The sequence below is a fragment of the Vidua macroura genome, chromosome 6, assembly GCF_024509145.1.
Source record: "Vidua macroura isolate BioBank_ID:100142 chromosome 6, ASM2450914v1, whole genome shotgun sequence".
NCBI classification, from domain to species: domain Eukaryota; kingdom Metazoa; phylum Chordata; class Aves; order Passeriformes; family Viduidae; genus Vidua; species Vidua macroura.
The window spans coordinates 15751659-15767075 of NC_071576.1; the positions used below are offsets into that span (position 1 = coordinate 15751659).

Consider the following 15417-nt stretch of genomic DNA (forward strand, 5'->3'; position numbering starts at 1 on the left):
GAATTTCCTGGATTCCATCATTTCAGCACTCCCTCTCCCTATTTTTACCTTGAATATGTGTGTGTTTTAAATTAAAGATCACTTGTGCTCTCCCCTAAATGAGCTTCCCTTTTCATGTCAGGCCCAGTGTTGAAAATCTTGGTGGGAAGTATCCTTTGGTTTGTAGATATCAGTTCTGTTGGGGAGAAGGTGGAATGGATTTGTCAGTGAGGAGAATGATTCTTCTGTATGTCATTAGACAGCAACACTTGAAGCGTTTTCATTAAAGATTACTTAGATTTCCTTTATGGAAAAAAGCTCCTTTCCAGAGAACTGCATTCTATGGCCCACTAAGAGCATAAAAAATTAGCAGCACATAGATGGGAGCAAGCATGATCTGGTAGCAACTGAACAAATCCAGGAGGTGAGGATGGGGTCAAACTAAAGGAGATGAATGAACAAATGCCAGTTTTTTGTCATTTTTCTTAGTGTTTTTGGCTAATTCTAGTATCTCCATGTATGCTCACTACTGCATTTCACACACCAGTATGTATTTTGTTAATATAGGTGTAGTAGGATGCTGGTAGAACTTCCTGTCTGTAGCTGTGTGTGCCTGTATTTACATTTAGGTCTGGTCTATGTCCTGATCAAATTAAGTAGGCCAGAATCTGTGTTCATATAAACTGTTAGGATAGTGGCTTCTGTCGCCTCAGAGTGTCTCCTGCATTCCAGTGGTGTCTCAAAAAGAAGGACAGGTCCTGGCCACAAAATGTATTGCTTTCTGCCATGGTCACAGTGCCCTGCCCAGGTTCCCAGGGCTCAGTGTATCCTGGGTGCTACTGGCCTACCACCTGCAGTGATTGCAGCTTCTCTCTTCTGTCACACACCTTCCCCTTGGACCTGTCCCTTTGAGTATAGCACATTAGTAAAAATTAACTTCATTATCTGACTGAACTTAGTTAATTTGCTGTGGTGAAGGATGGAAAACAGATTTCTGTTTACCCAGTGCATGGTTCTGTTTATCTGTGGTCCGAGAACCGTGGGTTATCTGTCTGTGGGTCCCTGCCTGTGCAGGCAGCCAAGTGCCAGCAGGCACCCCCTGTGGGTGGGGTGGATGGTTGAGACCAGGATGAGATTCATGGGGCTGCACTGCCACCTACTGTTCTTTGCGCTATTCCTTTGGAAATTAAAATCTGGTATAAAGTTATTTACAGCCTGTTTTTAATTGCAGACAGAGAATCAATATTTTTCAACAGTCACAATGTTTCCAAACCAGAGTCCTCATCTGTCCTAACAGCGGTAAGTACACTTGGTCTTTTTCCCTCTAGTGCAGCTGGAAACCTATCTAATCCTTTCTTATAGAAGTGTTAGTAGCTAGTGACTCTCTTTCATAAGCTGTCTGCTTCTGTGTTGCAGGCTGAGGTCTGTTTGGTACCACGAACCAGCATGACTGTGTCCCCCTCTGGTTTTCCTTACCGAGCTCCGGTGAGGAAGAACTTGTAGCAGGGATGTGCTGCTTCCCAAACTACCCAGAGCTAATCTAGGCAAAGGGAAGAAGGAGGTTCTAAATGCAAACACCTGGCTTTTTACTGTCTAGAGAGATTAATAAGCATAAATCATTCTTCTAGGACTCAGTTCTGTGAGGAAAGACAAACGGTGAAAATTAAAGCATAGAAATTGTGTTGGCACAAGGCCACAGAGGGCCAGTAGTTTGCCATGTGAGCATGCCCGAGCTGTGACCATGAGACCATTCCTGGATGTCCTTCAAGACCAGCAGTACCAGCACACTGCACAGTTTCATGCTAGCATTACCAGTCCTTTTAATAAGATTTGGATATATGAATCTTAACAAGTTCTTGGGCACTTGGCTACTGAGAAAGTCACTTTACAGCACTGGGTCCTTTCAATCTCTTGAGTCTTGGGATTCTTTTCTGTTTCACAAGCTCTGCTGGGGACTAGTTTTGTATTTGATTTTGAATTTTGTGTGCAACACTGGTAGGCATGCTAAATATTAAAACTGTAGTTATGCTAGTCATAAATCCTTTTGTGGTTATGTTGAGGGAGAAGCCATTACTAAAAATTTACTTTCAGACTTAGAGAGTCCTGTGGTTTACCTGCCATCTCATTAATACAAATATGTATTCCAGTCATACTTCTGTAGGCATAACAGCATACTTCTGCTGTGTAACATGTTTAAAAAGCAAAGAAGAGTGCATCCTCCAATCATAAGTAACCTAAGTCACTCATTTTAATAAATACTTACAAAATAATTTGAACCCACATAAAAGGTATGCTCTGCCCTTAAGATATCAGCTGAGTTGTATTGTATGACTCAGATTAAACTAACAGCAGGAGTCTGTCCTGTCAGCCCTTTAACAGAGACCTTGACCTACACTGAAATAATGATAGCCAGAGCTTTTGCAGCACAGGGTTAAATATGCCACCTGTATATGTTTTTTAAGGTATAGATCTAGTACTTAAAATAATGAGTCTGATGCTCCATTCATTCCTACACTGCTTTGCTTCTATAGCTGCACCAGTGTGAAGAGGAAGAACTAGATGCTTTAGAGCAGATGAATTTTCAATTTTGGAAGGATTTTGAATTATGAAAGTAGTTTCTCTTTGGTATCTTTCTCGGTTTCATGAAACTGGTTCTCTGCAATTAGATTTGGTGGATATGCACCTGGAAACTTCTGAAAATCAATCTTTCCATTAAAAAGGCTGTTTCAGAGTCCCTTAGTAATGTGTCTTTTTCCATTTCAGCTGGATAAAATCGAAGGAGTATTTGAGCGGCCAAATGACGACGTCATCCGGGAAATCTCTAAAGCGCTGCGGCAAGCTCTGGGAGTTTCCCTCTTTGGAATTGATATCATCATTAACAACCAGACTGGGCAGCATGCAGTAATTGATATAAATGCATTCCCAGGTAAGAAAGGCCTTTCCACTCCTGCTTTGTGGAGCAAGTTTTAACTGCTGTTGTCTCATATCATTGCTTCCCAGGCTGGGGGTGGGACAGCAGCAACCAAATAGTTCTGAGATCAAATACAGGTCAATCTGGGAAGGGAAGAACCCTAATCTAGATATGGAATTTGCATCTGAAGTATCAGCTCTTAGGAGATATGGTCAAATTTTAGTGGCCAATTGTAACATAGCAATTGTGCCCTCCTGTGCAAAGGGAAACTCAAGAACTGCAGTGTGGGACTGTGTGCTGGGACCTACCCTTTCTAGGCCTGGCCCTCATTCTGAAATGTAAAGAATACTAGATTCTGTTTTAGGAAAGCCTTCAAAGATTACTTTTTTTTTGTTTGGTTTTTTTTTTTTGAGACTCTGAGCCATTAAAAAAAATGAGGGGGTGGAAGCAACTAGCTGTTCCCTTGAAAATTTCTTCCTGTGCAAATTGATTCCCTACAAAAAGACATTTGCGCACAAAAGCAATACCAGGAATCGGAAAATGATAAAATTGTAGGTGCACAGAAGTTGCTGTAGGGAGTTAGTGTCCTTGCAGGTTCTCATAAGTGTGTCCTGGAGTAAAAGGATGGATTAGACCAGAAATGTATAAATGGGTAAATTTGTCCTCCACCTTTTTTAGTGCAACATATGTCTTGGAAACAACTAAACAAGCTTCTTGATCATCAGAATTGTTAAAAGGAGCTGTAAGTGTGAATAAGGGTGAGGCAGTAATGGTCTGTCACTCGTGCTAAATTCAGTAGTCTAACCCAGGAAAAGAACAGATCATCCCATTTAGTGCTGTTTTGCAGGGTGCTTTTCTCTCTAAGAATCTCCTCTCATTACCTGAATGGGGGTGTTTGTTTCCAGAGACTTACACAGGCTGTTGTGTAGTTTCTTTAACCTGTCATTGAAAACTAAGTTTTCAATATGACTGTGGTGTCTTTATATCTAGAGGTCTTGTCCTGAGCTCCCAATCTCTTCAGTTTTTCAGATCAGGTCCTCATTCCTACTGCCCTGTAGTGCCTTGTCTGTCTCTCTCCACAGTGAGTGGCCTCCTCTTAAAACTCAGCTCTGCTATTCTCAGGTCACTTCCCAGCATGGTTCTACCACATGGTGTTATGCAATTTGCAGACCTATGAAAACACTCTTCTGCCCAGGGCAGTGAAACAACCTAAATCGGGTGTTAGATGGAATCATATCAGTTTTATTAGTAGGATTATATTTCAGACAGTGGGTCTTGAAGTCAGTGATAGAGGACATTCTTCTGCAGTCCTGTATCCCGCATTTTGGTTTGGCGCTTCATGTTTTCGGTTTTGGGTGGTTTTTTTTCAAGTATTATTTTGGATTTAGTACTTTGCACATACTGAAATTATCCTTTTCTTGAAATACTGAAAAGTCCACATTGGGGAATAGCAATGTGGCAAGCATATATTTAGACAGGACCAATGTCTTCTTGTTGTCACTTAAGTTTGCAGAAATGCTCTGCTGTATTTCTACCCTAAGGCAGTAGTTTTCAATATTCAGCCTAAGTCCTGCATTTCAGCCTGCACAGTAATTGGTCTTTGAAGTGACTTTGAATTAATAGTATTTTAGTCCTTGCAGGAGGCTTGAGAACACAGGGAAGTTTCTCATGCACTGATCTACATTGTGTCTCACACAGCTGGTTTTTTGGTGGTGAACGTGTGGATTGTGATGGTAACTACTGACTTTATCGCTGTGGGATAGGCTGAAGACTAGTTGGAGAAAAACTAGAGGATAGCAGCAGGGCTCAGACATACAGAAGAGAAGGCAGGGGAGAGAAAAACTGGCTTCAAATTTGTAAAAACGTAGCAGAATTGAGATGAGCTCTGTTCTCAAGGTCTGCTGAGGTCAGAGAAGAAGCAATGGGGTAAAATGCAATAGAAGCAAAGTTACATCTCAGCACAGAATACTCTGTTGCTCAAAAGCATGTTCAGCAGAAGTAACTGTATTTCCCTCCAAGGGCCTGTATGATTAAAAGCCGAAGAGTTACAATGACTGACTTCATTGTTTGAGCCAGCACCTTGCTAGTGAGAAGTTCAAACTCAACCCACCACAACAGAGTCACCAGTGGGCTGCATCAGCAGTGGGATCTCCCTGTTCCTGGCTCAGTGCAGTCCCAGGAAGTGCCCTTCCTTGCTCTTCTTCCTCAAATCATCATAGCCTTCAAGAGTTGCAGTAGAGCCAAACTGGAGCCAGCCCTCCTGGGCATTATCTCTGCACCACTACTCTGAAAAGGGGAGGGGAAGAGATGCCCTTTAAAGAGTATTCACAGCCTCTTTCATGGAACTCAAGCCATGGCTTGGGGCCAAGCCTGACCAAAGCCTTATCCAGAGGTTTGCTGCCTTTCTTGCGTGCTGTCTTCCATGTTTACTGGGCTTGAAGCTCGTTTGAACCTGCCACTCCATGGATGTCATCTGAGATGAGTTTAATGACAGAATTGAGAGAGGTGTACCTGTAGGAGGATGTTGTCTGTTATCTGCTCCATTAGTACTGGCAACTCTTTAAAAAGATTTTAAAGATAAATGTTTGAAAGGCCTATTGTGTGTTTTGTTACGTGGGAAACTACTGGTACTATATTTAGCAGTGGTTACCAGCTGAGCTATTGACTGTATATATGTAGGCACAGTCATGTAGCCTGTGGGAGTTATGTTTGTCTGACCTGAGATAAGTGGGAGAAAAGGTTCCACGTAACCTGCTGTCCTGTGGTTGTGGCTGAGTTCACCCAGCCCCAGCAGCTGCAGGCTATCACCGTGCAGGTGAACTGCTGGCTCTGGTGAATCTGCATGATAGCTGGGAGCCTCAAATCTGAACGTGCATTTTGTGCGTGTAAAAACATTGCTGTAAATGCAGGATATGGGCTGTCCATTTCTCTCTAACCAAGGGAACATGCAGAAAAGCCAAGTGTGCCAGATGAGGGAGAATCTCTGAAAAATCAGGCAGGTAGCATCTATAATGCTAGCTTAAAAATGGTCATAGCCATTTCTTGCCTCCACCAAAGGTTGTAGAGATGGGCACTTGTTTTCAGATGCATTGCTGGGTAGACATCTTTCCTATCCATACTCAGCCAGAGGACTCTGGAGACTGTTCTCAGTATAGCAAAATTCAGGCATCTTGTAGATAGGCATTTCCAAAATTGTTTCAAGTGGGCAGATAGCACCTGCTGGAGCACGATTCATGCAAGTTATGTTCTAGGCATGCAAAAGTTATATCCTCCCACTGATTCCCTGTGTAACATGAATCTCAAATTCACTGCTGGTAGTTTCTGAAGGTGTAATTTAACCTGCACTTCTTGATTTTGTTATCATTGCAGCACAGTGGTGTCCCACAACTGACTAGTTTGGGAAGCCTACAGGAGCCCTAGGTGAACCAAGTGAGGCAATACCCACAGTTCACAGCCTTCCCAGGTGTCCTGTGAACCAAGAGTTGAGACAGCTAATTCTCTTCCTGCCTTCCTTCTATTTCCTTTTTACAAGTTTGTGAAGTTTCTTCTGAGTGACTGGGCAGAATTACTTGGGCGTTTCCACCCAGTGTGCAGAGGGCTGGCACAGAGAGAGCCTGCCTGTTACATACAGCTTCCTTTCACTGACATCTGCTGATTTCAGGGCAGAATAACTGGCCATCTTATTCCTGTTAAATATTTAAAGCAACTTATTTGTGAGTTTGCCAGGTGCCCTCCTGCAAGGCTAGTTTGTTTTCAATGAGCAGACAAATAACACTCTGGGGTACTATGGATCTCCTTGCTGAATATTAAAGCTGTTACTATGGAGATGGCTTATTCCTGGGGTGTTTGAAGCACTCTGAGTAGATTTGAAGGCTAATCCCATGGCTTTTACATAAGCAAGAAAGCGTAACAAGCACTTCTGTCCAAGGGGTGGAGATCCTGTTCTGACTCCCATGGCCAGCCCTAGGAGTCCTAGTTGACCCCTGCTGACCGGTGGATTATCATGTGGGGCACTGGGAAACTTGGTGTTTTGAAATGAGAGATTTGTTTGGTGAATCCCTTCAAGGGCCTCTGAGAAAGGAGAACTGTGAGCTGTTGTCTCACATTGCTGATGTTTTGTGTGACCTGTTAAATATCTGGGAGAATTTGGACCAAGCACAATAAAATCCAAAGAAATGTAGCAACCTAAATAAGAGTTAATTGGTTGACATATGGCTTATAAATACACCATAAAATCCCCACATTTATTATAGGTGAAATTATAGTCTTACTTCATGTTTTCCAGGAAGTTGGGTTTTTTATTGCCTAAGGAAGTTGGCCTTTACAGCAGAATGGAAATTAAAATTGAATCTGTTATGGATCTGAGGAACTCTTCTGCCCAGTGATAACATCACTAAAGTGTTTTAAAGTATGCATTTACTTTGTGGTCTCTGGTTCTGCTGATGTGCTGCTGTGTGAATGTGTGTTATTCACACAGGTCTTTTAAACTTACTTATTGCTTCAGTCTCCTGTATTAATACCAGGTCACTTCCAGAATACTTTTATAGACATTTCAAAACAATCAGCCAATCCTATTAAACAACACTGAATGTCATATATCACCTCTAAACATTAAGGCAAACTGACAACAATCTTAGGTAATGCAATAGCAGTTAAGATTCATTTCAGAACACTGTACCCATATGTTGCATGTCTGGTTCAATTTTAAAATTAAATTCAATGATAAAACTGTGCCTGTAGCACAGTGTTTAGAATAGACCCAGAAGCTCTGTACACCTGCCACTCTTTGTGTCAAAAATGTCACATCTATTGGTATTTAAGCAACTGTTTTAACCAGGAAACTTGTTATTAAACTGCATTGTAAATTGTCTGGAATCACTTAACGGAACATGCAGAAAGGTGGTTTCAGTACCGAAATAAATGATTGATGTTTCTATCAAATACCGTATCACTGATACACATTTCCTGTCCCTTGGGTGTTTTTTCAGACACAGCAGCAAACACCTTTTAAGTGTCAAGTTAGGTTAGGTCAGACGAGCATTGCTTCTTGCTCAGTGGGAAGCTGCCTTTTCTGTAGGGTATAAAGCCAGCCCTGCTGTCCTCTGAGGTTTCCCTAACTGAGGGTACTGCTGGGCAAATTCTGAAGAGGGTCCAGACCCTCAACAAAGCTCTGTACTAGAGCTACTTGCCATAGAAAACCTGGAAATGTTATGGAAAATATCAACATTATACCAGAGAATTTGTAACTTAGGGAAAAACCTGGACTTGGCAACAAATGATAGAATATGCCTAAAATTATATATACGTATATATACTTGGGAGCAAATCTGAAAGGCAATTGTTTTTCTCATTGGAAAAATACTTTTACTGCAAGAATCTCTGTTCCTATTTATGCTCATCTTCTTGTTCTGTCACTTACAATGATGTAATGTAATTTTTTATCAGCTTTTTTATGATCAGTGGAGGGCAAGAACACTTCAAGAAACAAACTGTTAAAAGAAGCCTTTTAATGAACCTAAGGAAATTGCTTAATTGCCTTTTTTTTCTCTCCTTCATTTTTTCTCTTTTCAGGTTATGAGGGTGTTTCTGAATTTTTCACAGATCTGCTGAACCACATAGCTGCTGTCCTGCAGGGTCAGGTACCTGAGGTGACCCAGCTAAACCACAGCAAGCTCCTGGCAGAGCAGAGCGGTGGGATCATGGACGAGCGGATATGCTGTGCTAGCACAGGCTGTCTCAGCGTCATGGGAAAAGACTCCTCCTGGATTGTGGAGAGCGAGAGCAGCAGCTCAGTAAAACTGCAACACCAGAGACTAGGCTGCAACTCAGCAGTGTCCCCCAGCTTCCAGCAGCACTGCGTTGCTACGTTGGCAACAAAAGCTTCTTCTCAATAACTTGCCAGTGCCATGGACTGAGAAAAAGCCCCAGGGATACAAATTGTGGTCCCAGAACCAGATCAGGCTTTAACAATACAATTGACAAAAAAATGGAAAAAAAAACCCAACATAAAACACAACACAAAAAAGCAAAATAAAAGAACTTTCCATTTGATTTAGCCTAATTTGCTGATGAAACGGACTGAAAGGGGAAGAGCGAGAAAGTGATCCAAATCCATTTCATCAGATTCCAATTGCAAATCTGTAGTGAGTTTACACACACATGTGTTTTAACACTAGTCCTTTCATTGTGGGAGGGTTGCTCTTTCATTTCTATTGTTCTTTGTAATCACTGGTGACCAGCATTTTAAAATCGGACCTCATGGTATCAAGAAGATAATAATGTTGAAATGCAGTGTCTGAATGTAACAGTGCTAGAGATTTTTGCCTGCAAAACTCCCCGTTCCTCTTTTTTCCAGGTAGGCCTTTGCATAAGAAAGCTAGGACAACTTCAGTATCACTAAACCAAATCTCTTGAAATGTTGACCAGGCATGATGTTGGCAGGTAGCTTTCTGTGAAGCCACTGCACTTTGAGTAGGACAGAGCAGCCTGCTTATTCAGGGCACAGAACCGAGGTGACCACCCCTGTTCCAGCTTTGCAGTTCTCCCCCCTGGCCTCATTGCTTCACTCAGATCGATTTCTAACCACACTTGCAAACAGCAACACGTTTCACCCAGAGAGGGTGCTACTATTTAGGTTGAGTCATTTAGTAGATTAAATAACATACTTTCAATTGTCTGCTAGTGCTGAAATCTTAGAATAGTTAATGGAAGCAGCTTGTCTCTTCGCAGGGAGTTTAATTCTCCCTCCACTGCACTTGTGAGGACTCTGGGACAGGTCTGGGAAAAGGCTGGCAGATCTGTGCTTTTTCCTTGGAGCAGCACACCTGATCTGTGTATCCTGGGAGGTAACACAGTCGCTGCCTTCCACAGATCCATGTCGTTGTGCATTTTTTTCTGTAAAATATAAACAAAATTGTGTACCTTCATATAAGGTAAAAATACAGGACACCCCGTTACTTTGGAGACCCCGTTACTTTGTTGCAAGCTGCCAGGCGAGGCCATATGGTAATTTACAACAGTGCTGTATACTATTTGTAAATTAAAGCACAGCCAATTTGTATCTCTTGAGATATCTTCTAGTATGGCAGCATCTTCTGCTGTTGAGAATTCCTGCAACTTTTGCTAGTTCTGAACACTATATTGGAAAAATCCAAGTGCTAAGAACAGAAACACTATTTTGGTAGAAGTGGCCTTCTCTTCCCCTTATTAGCCCTAAAATACATTTAAGAAGGGTGATGTTAAGAAAATTTCCTTATTTAAGCTCCTAGCTTGCAAATATAGGAATTTCTATAGCACATGTTCATAAAGCATCTGTCACTGCAGCATTTAATACCAGTTTGGTTACTATCATGTGTTAGATGGCTACTCAGAAGGAAAGGGTCTAGAACTTAAAGCCCAGGTAGATCATGGAGAGAGGATTAAACTGTGTAAAAGATGTCACCATCCTACCTGATGGTACCAGTCCTAGAGGGGAAAAAGTTTTGAAGAGTGTTATGTAGCAGTTCTTTTATGTAAACAATGCTTTTTCCATGGGAGAGATTGGTCATCTTCCAAAATTACATTCTTGGGAATTTCCTGTAGCCAGGATTGAATTTTTCAGGATGATTTACACAATAGAAGATGATTCCACCTCTAGAGGGATTACAAACTTGAAAATATTTCTATGAAGAACCTTCTGAGTATGGTATCAGTCAGATCCCAGGGTGCACATAAGCACAGCCAACTTCCTCAAGTGTTGCAGATCAGTTCTGAGCTGGGCACACTTCACAACCCTTGTATGCTTTGAGGCTGCTGGATCCCGTGTTGTCTGCAGCTTGCAGGTCTCGGATGGCTGTGGTGTGAGTGAGTGAGATGTACATAGGTAAGGGTTTATAAAAGTATTCGTGGTAGACCAAACCTTTCATAAAGCCATGACTAAAATAAAATTGACATCTACAGTTTGGGGTTTGTTGTTTTGGTTTTTTTGTTTGGTTTTTTTTTGGGTTGGTTTTTTTTTTTTTTTTTTGGTTTAAAATAAAAAGTGTTTTTATGTTACATGTGTAACAAAAGATGCCCTCAGGAAGGAACTTGCCAGTGCATATTTTTGTATGGTACTTTCTTGTAACCGGCTGGTGGAGTGTTTGTAGACTTGCCTATTGCTCCCTTTATTACAATGGCTTGGGCTTTTTTTGGTTTTTTGGGTTTTGTTTCTTTATCGGGTGGTGGGGATGAAGCAATGATGTTAGAACTGGGTTACTAACTCAAGACCTTTCAAACTAAGTATGTTTACATGAATCTGAGTGTTGGATCCAATGGAAATGTCTGTATGCTGTTTCCTAGTTAGAACATCAAATAAGAATTTTATTTTCCTGGCTGCCTTCTGAATTTTGGTTGGCCTATTTTGCACTGCTTTTTTCCTCCAAAATAAACTACTGAAATATAATTGTGCATTTTAAACTTGTTTACAAATGATTGTTAGAAGTTTATTTTGTAATTCTCTGAATGCTTGCAGAAATACTATATTTAAATATTACTCCAGACCTTGGCAGTAACTAGAAAACAAGTTTAGGTCATTGGTGTGATCAGTGACATTTTTCCCATAGTCTGTAATTTATTTTTTATTTATCGAATGTATCAGTATCACTTTAATTTACCAGGTGCAGTTGTGCAGGTACCTGTTGTGATGTGGCATTACAATAGAGTTTTGACATAAATTACCATGCATTTGCTGTACTACTATATTTCCTTGCAGAAATTAAGGTAATGGCTTGTGTACGAGAACGTTGCTAAATCACAGGGGCAAATTGGGAGACCAATTTGTAAAAGCCAAAACTGTAAATTACTGAGTATCCAGACATACAATTACGTTCTTGCAAAACATTTGAGCATGAGTATGTTATTAAGCTTGTGCTAAAGTGCTTTTCTGAATTGCTGCCTCATTTGGTAAGTTCAGGATAGTTTTGATTTAAGATAAGTTTTGCAGTAAGTTTGTTAATATTCTGTAGTCTTGTCTTTCTTTGTAAAAGTAGAGGAGTGTAGTAATATTAGATCATACCAGAATGCCCTTGCTCTTAAAATTGCAGACAATCTGAGGAGATTTTCCATAATGTCTATCTGAATTCTTTTTATTGTGGCTAGAAAAAGGTTCTCCTGTGTTTTCAGAGGCATAGCTGTTACTGCTGTGCTGATGAGAGCAATTATATTAAAATTACATGGTCACCAGTTAGCTTTTTAGGGATTTATTACTGTTCTGTTTCACTGTTTGAAATCCACAAGAATACCATTAACTTGACTGGAATTTCTCCAGGTTTTGTGTCAGCATGGTGGAGATGAGACTCCGGTTTCCACTCTAACTATGTAATTAGCTTCAGCAGGTGAAGGTCGTTCCCTGTTGAAGCGTACTTGAGTGGTATTACTGCTGCCTGTGATGTAAAGTCACCCTCTTCCCCCTCTGCCTGACTTGGCCACTTGTGCCTGACTTTGTGGCCTGTGCCAGAATATCCTGATAATTATGTGAAAGCCAACTGCAGAAATGCAAACAAACCATCAGCATCAGTGCTAGCACCTGTGGTTTGTGTAATGCAGAACCACTGGGGCAGTGCTGTTTTGCCTTTGGTTGAAGTGTTTGGCTGTACAACCCTTGTGCTGAGGAGCTGATCAACTGGGCTGGTCAGTAGGTAGGATAAATTCATTATTACTATGAAGACTGTTGTCATGTTAAAGCTTTTTAAAGATCTCCATCATCAGTGTGGGAATGTGTCTGCAACAGGTTGCACAGACAGAAATCTACCAGTTTAATTTGTTCTCATTGTAGATTATTACAAGCTAAGAACCCAACCCAGAGGCATCAGGAGATAATGAGAATTGCTCAAGATAAAGCCTCAAGTTTTCTAGATGAACTGTGAGCAGTATCCAGCCAGGGAACAGCCAGGTGGAGTAGTGGCTAGATAATAGAGGCAGAATACAGTCTAAAGGCAACAGAATAAATGGGGCCAGAGGTGTTGCCTGGCAAAAAAAAAGAGCAAAACAGGAAAAATGTTCCTGTTTTTTCATCCAATTAAAAAATCCAGACTTCTCAGTTCTTAGACTAACACTGATTTCCTCAAGTCTTTGCATGGCAGCAGTGACAAGTGATTCAGGCTTTTCCACACTAGCTTGTAGCCTTGCCTTCCACAGCTGTGCAGAAAATCTTGGATTTTGGGTTTTTTAGTGAACAGAGTCTGAGTTTGTAGCAGTCTCCCCATGCACACACTTGTGGGAGTTCACTTGCATTACCCTGCTAATTTTTCCCCCCTCTCTCCTTTTTAGTAAGAGATGTATTGATTTCTGTATTCAGTATACAATTACTTTATGGTGTGTGTTTTGTAATTAGGAATATGTGAAAATGATTTGTGTAGACTAAAATATTTCCTTTAATATAATCTCCTCTTGCTTTCATAGAAAAATGGACATGCCATTGCACATCACATTGCTGATTTTATTTGTAATATTGCTTTAATATCTATTTCAGAGGAATGTAACCTCCAGAAAAGTACTTTCCACTCTTTACTACCTTTCCTTTCACTGTTCACCTTATGTGGATCCAGGCCATCAACACTTGAGCTTTCAACTGGATGGGTTTCATGGATTCTGTCACATTTACATGGCCACAAAAGTTACTTGAGATGGTTGAAGTTTGGGAGGATCCAGACATAAATGGAGATGTTGGAGTGATTCCTCAGCAACACAAGCACAGTAGCATTTGTAGCAAGCAAAAGAAATTGTTTTTGCTCTTGTGTGTGCAGGTGGCTCTTGGGGTCTGGTCCACCCTGCTCTTGGAGCAGCTTTCCTGTGGAAATAACAAAATCCATTGAGAGAAAAAATATCCTTTATCTGTGATGCAGAAGGAAAGTAGGGCTTGGGAGTAAAATCCTGGCCAGTGGACATCAAGATACAAGTTGTCCAGAATTTCACTCTGTGGTTTTTAATAGCAATCTGGGGTGATGTTTTCTTCCTCTCCATGATTCTTACCCTGAATCCACTGGGGCTGATGATAGCAGATGTCTGTGGCCCACATGAACTCATTAGCAGGTGACCTTACCCAGCATGTCATGAGTTTGCAGAGGGCTCCCGATGTGTTGGGAAGTTTTTGTTGATGGCCAGGAAATCTCTTGAAACTCCAAAAATAGCTGAAACAGCAAATGGGGTTCATGAAAATCAGGTCTTCCTCTTCCAGCATTTTTAAAGAAACTCACATTTTATTTCCTCCTTCATTCTTGACACAGTAGTTTTAGATATAAATTATTTTAACTTTTTTTTTGTGTGAAAAGTCATATATACATATATAAAGTTATTAAGTGTTGAGAATATGTTGAGTATAAAATAGTGACTTCTTTGTTTCAGATGTTAGCAGCCCCTAAAAATGAGTTGTTTATCCTCTTGTAAAGTCAGTGCTGTAAAAAAATATTAAAAAATAAAAGATGTGTTAGGTGTATCTTTTATTATTTATTTCTGATTCAGTATTTGATACAGCTTGTGTATACCCTTGTGACAACCACATACTAAAAACACTGTCGTTCTTAAAATGGAGTAACAACAATTCCGTGGGATCCCAGCAGTTGTGAGAGAATTGGCCCTCTGGGTGTGAGTAGTGTTGGATATTGTCCTGAAGTCTCCAGCACTGCTCCCCACCCAAGCACGGCTGAATCTCGGGGACCATTGTGTGCGTGTGCTCATTTCGCAAGTTCATTGGTATCTGTGTTCAAATCCAGCTGTACAGTGTTAACAAGTGTGTCATGTGATTCGCTTCAGCCTGGTTCACTATGACTTCTGAAACATAATTCCCATTTTGTACTTAAATTTGTATAGAATTATATCAACCCTTAAAAGATCATGGCTTACTGTAAAACCCAAAATACTTGCTATTTGGCATCTTCAATTGCATGACTGATCAGATCAGACAATGGAGATGGTGCTTTCATCTAACAGCATTCATTTCAATGGTAATGTATTAATTTTCTTTTTTTTTGCCAAGCATCTGTTTTGGACAATTGTTTTGGTTTCAACAGTAAAGCAATATGCAGTAGGTATTGTGGCATTATCCTGTAATTGTTTTGAAGAGAGGATTGTCCCTTTCCAGCACATAATGAAAATAAATGCCTTATAACAAGCGCTAGTTTGCTTCCTCTGTCTGAGTTGATAGGGCAGCAAGGTGAGCAGCTCATCGGGGGAGGCTTGTTTTCATGGGAATTCAATGTTCACATCCTTTCTGAGTGCAGTTGTTTTGCAGCCCTGCACTCTGGCCTTGAACACCATCTTTCCATCTGAAGAAAGTCCTTGGGTCCCAAATACTTGTGTTTACTTGAATATCCAATTAAGACAGTATTTATAGTAGCTTCATCAAATAACAATATTTTTCCTCTTGTTGATTTTGTGTCAGGTATGGACAATTTCTGTCTACTGCTGCCATCCATTATGAAAAGACTTGTCTAACTCCTTTGGACGTAGCTGCGTTTCTGTAGGGGTTGTTTGGTTTCTTGGGTTTGGGGTTGGTTTTTTTGTTTGGTGGG

General features: G+C 40.8%; 1 protein-coding gene across 5 annotated transcripts in view; it reads left to right on the forward strand.

Moving 5' to 3' along the window:
* The window catches only part of ITPK1 (inositol-tetrakisphosphate 1-kinase), a 141438-nt gene extending 126415 nt beyond the window's left edge, over positions 1-15023 (forward strand). For 3 of the 5 annotated variants that reach the window (XM_053979228.1, XM_053979224.1, XM_053979225.1), the window contains 4 exons: positions 1211-1278; positions 1396-1464; positions 2743-2905; positions 8462-15023. In XM_053979228.1, coding sequence (XP_053835203.1) covers positions 1211-1278; positions 1396-1464; positions 2743-2905; positions 8462-8784 — 623 coding nt within the window. In that variant the 3' untranslated portion in view covers positions 8785-15023. The remainder of the gene's footprint in view (positions 1-1210; positions 1279-1395; positions 1465-2742; positions 2906-8461) is intronic. The other 2 variants (XM_053979229.1, XM_053979227.1) reach the window with 1 other exon arrangement.
* The last annotated feature ends 394 nt before the right edge of the window (positions 15024-15417 follow it).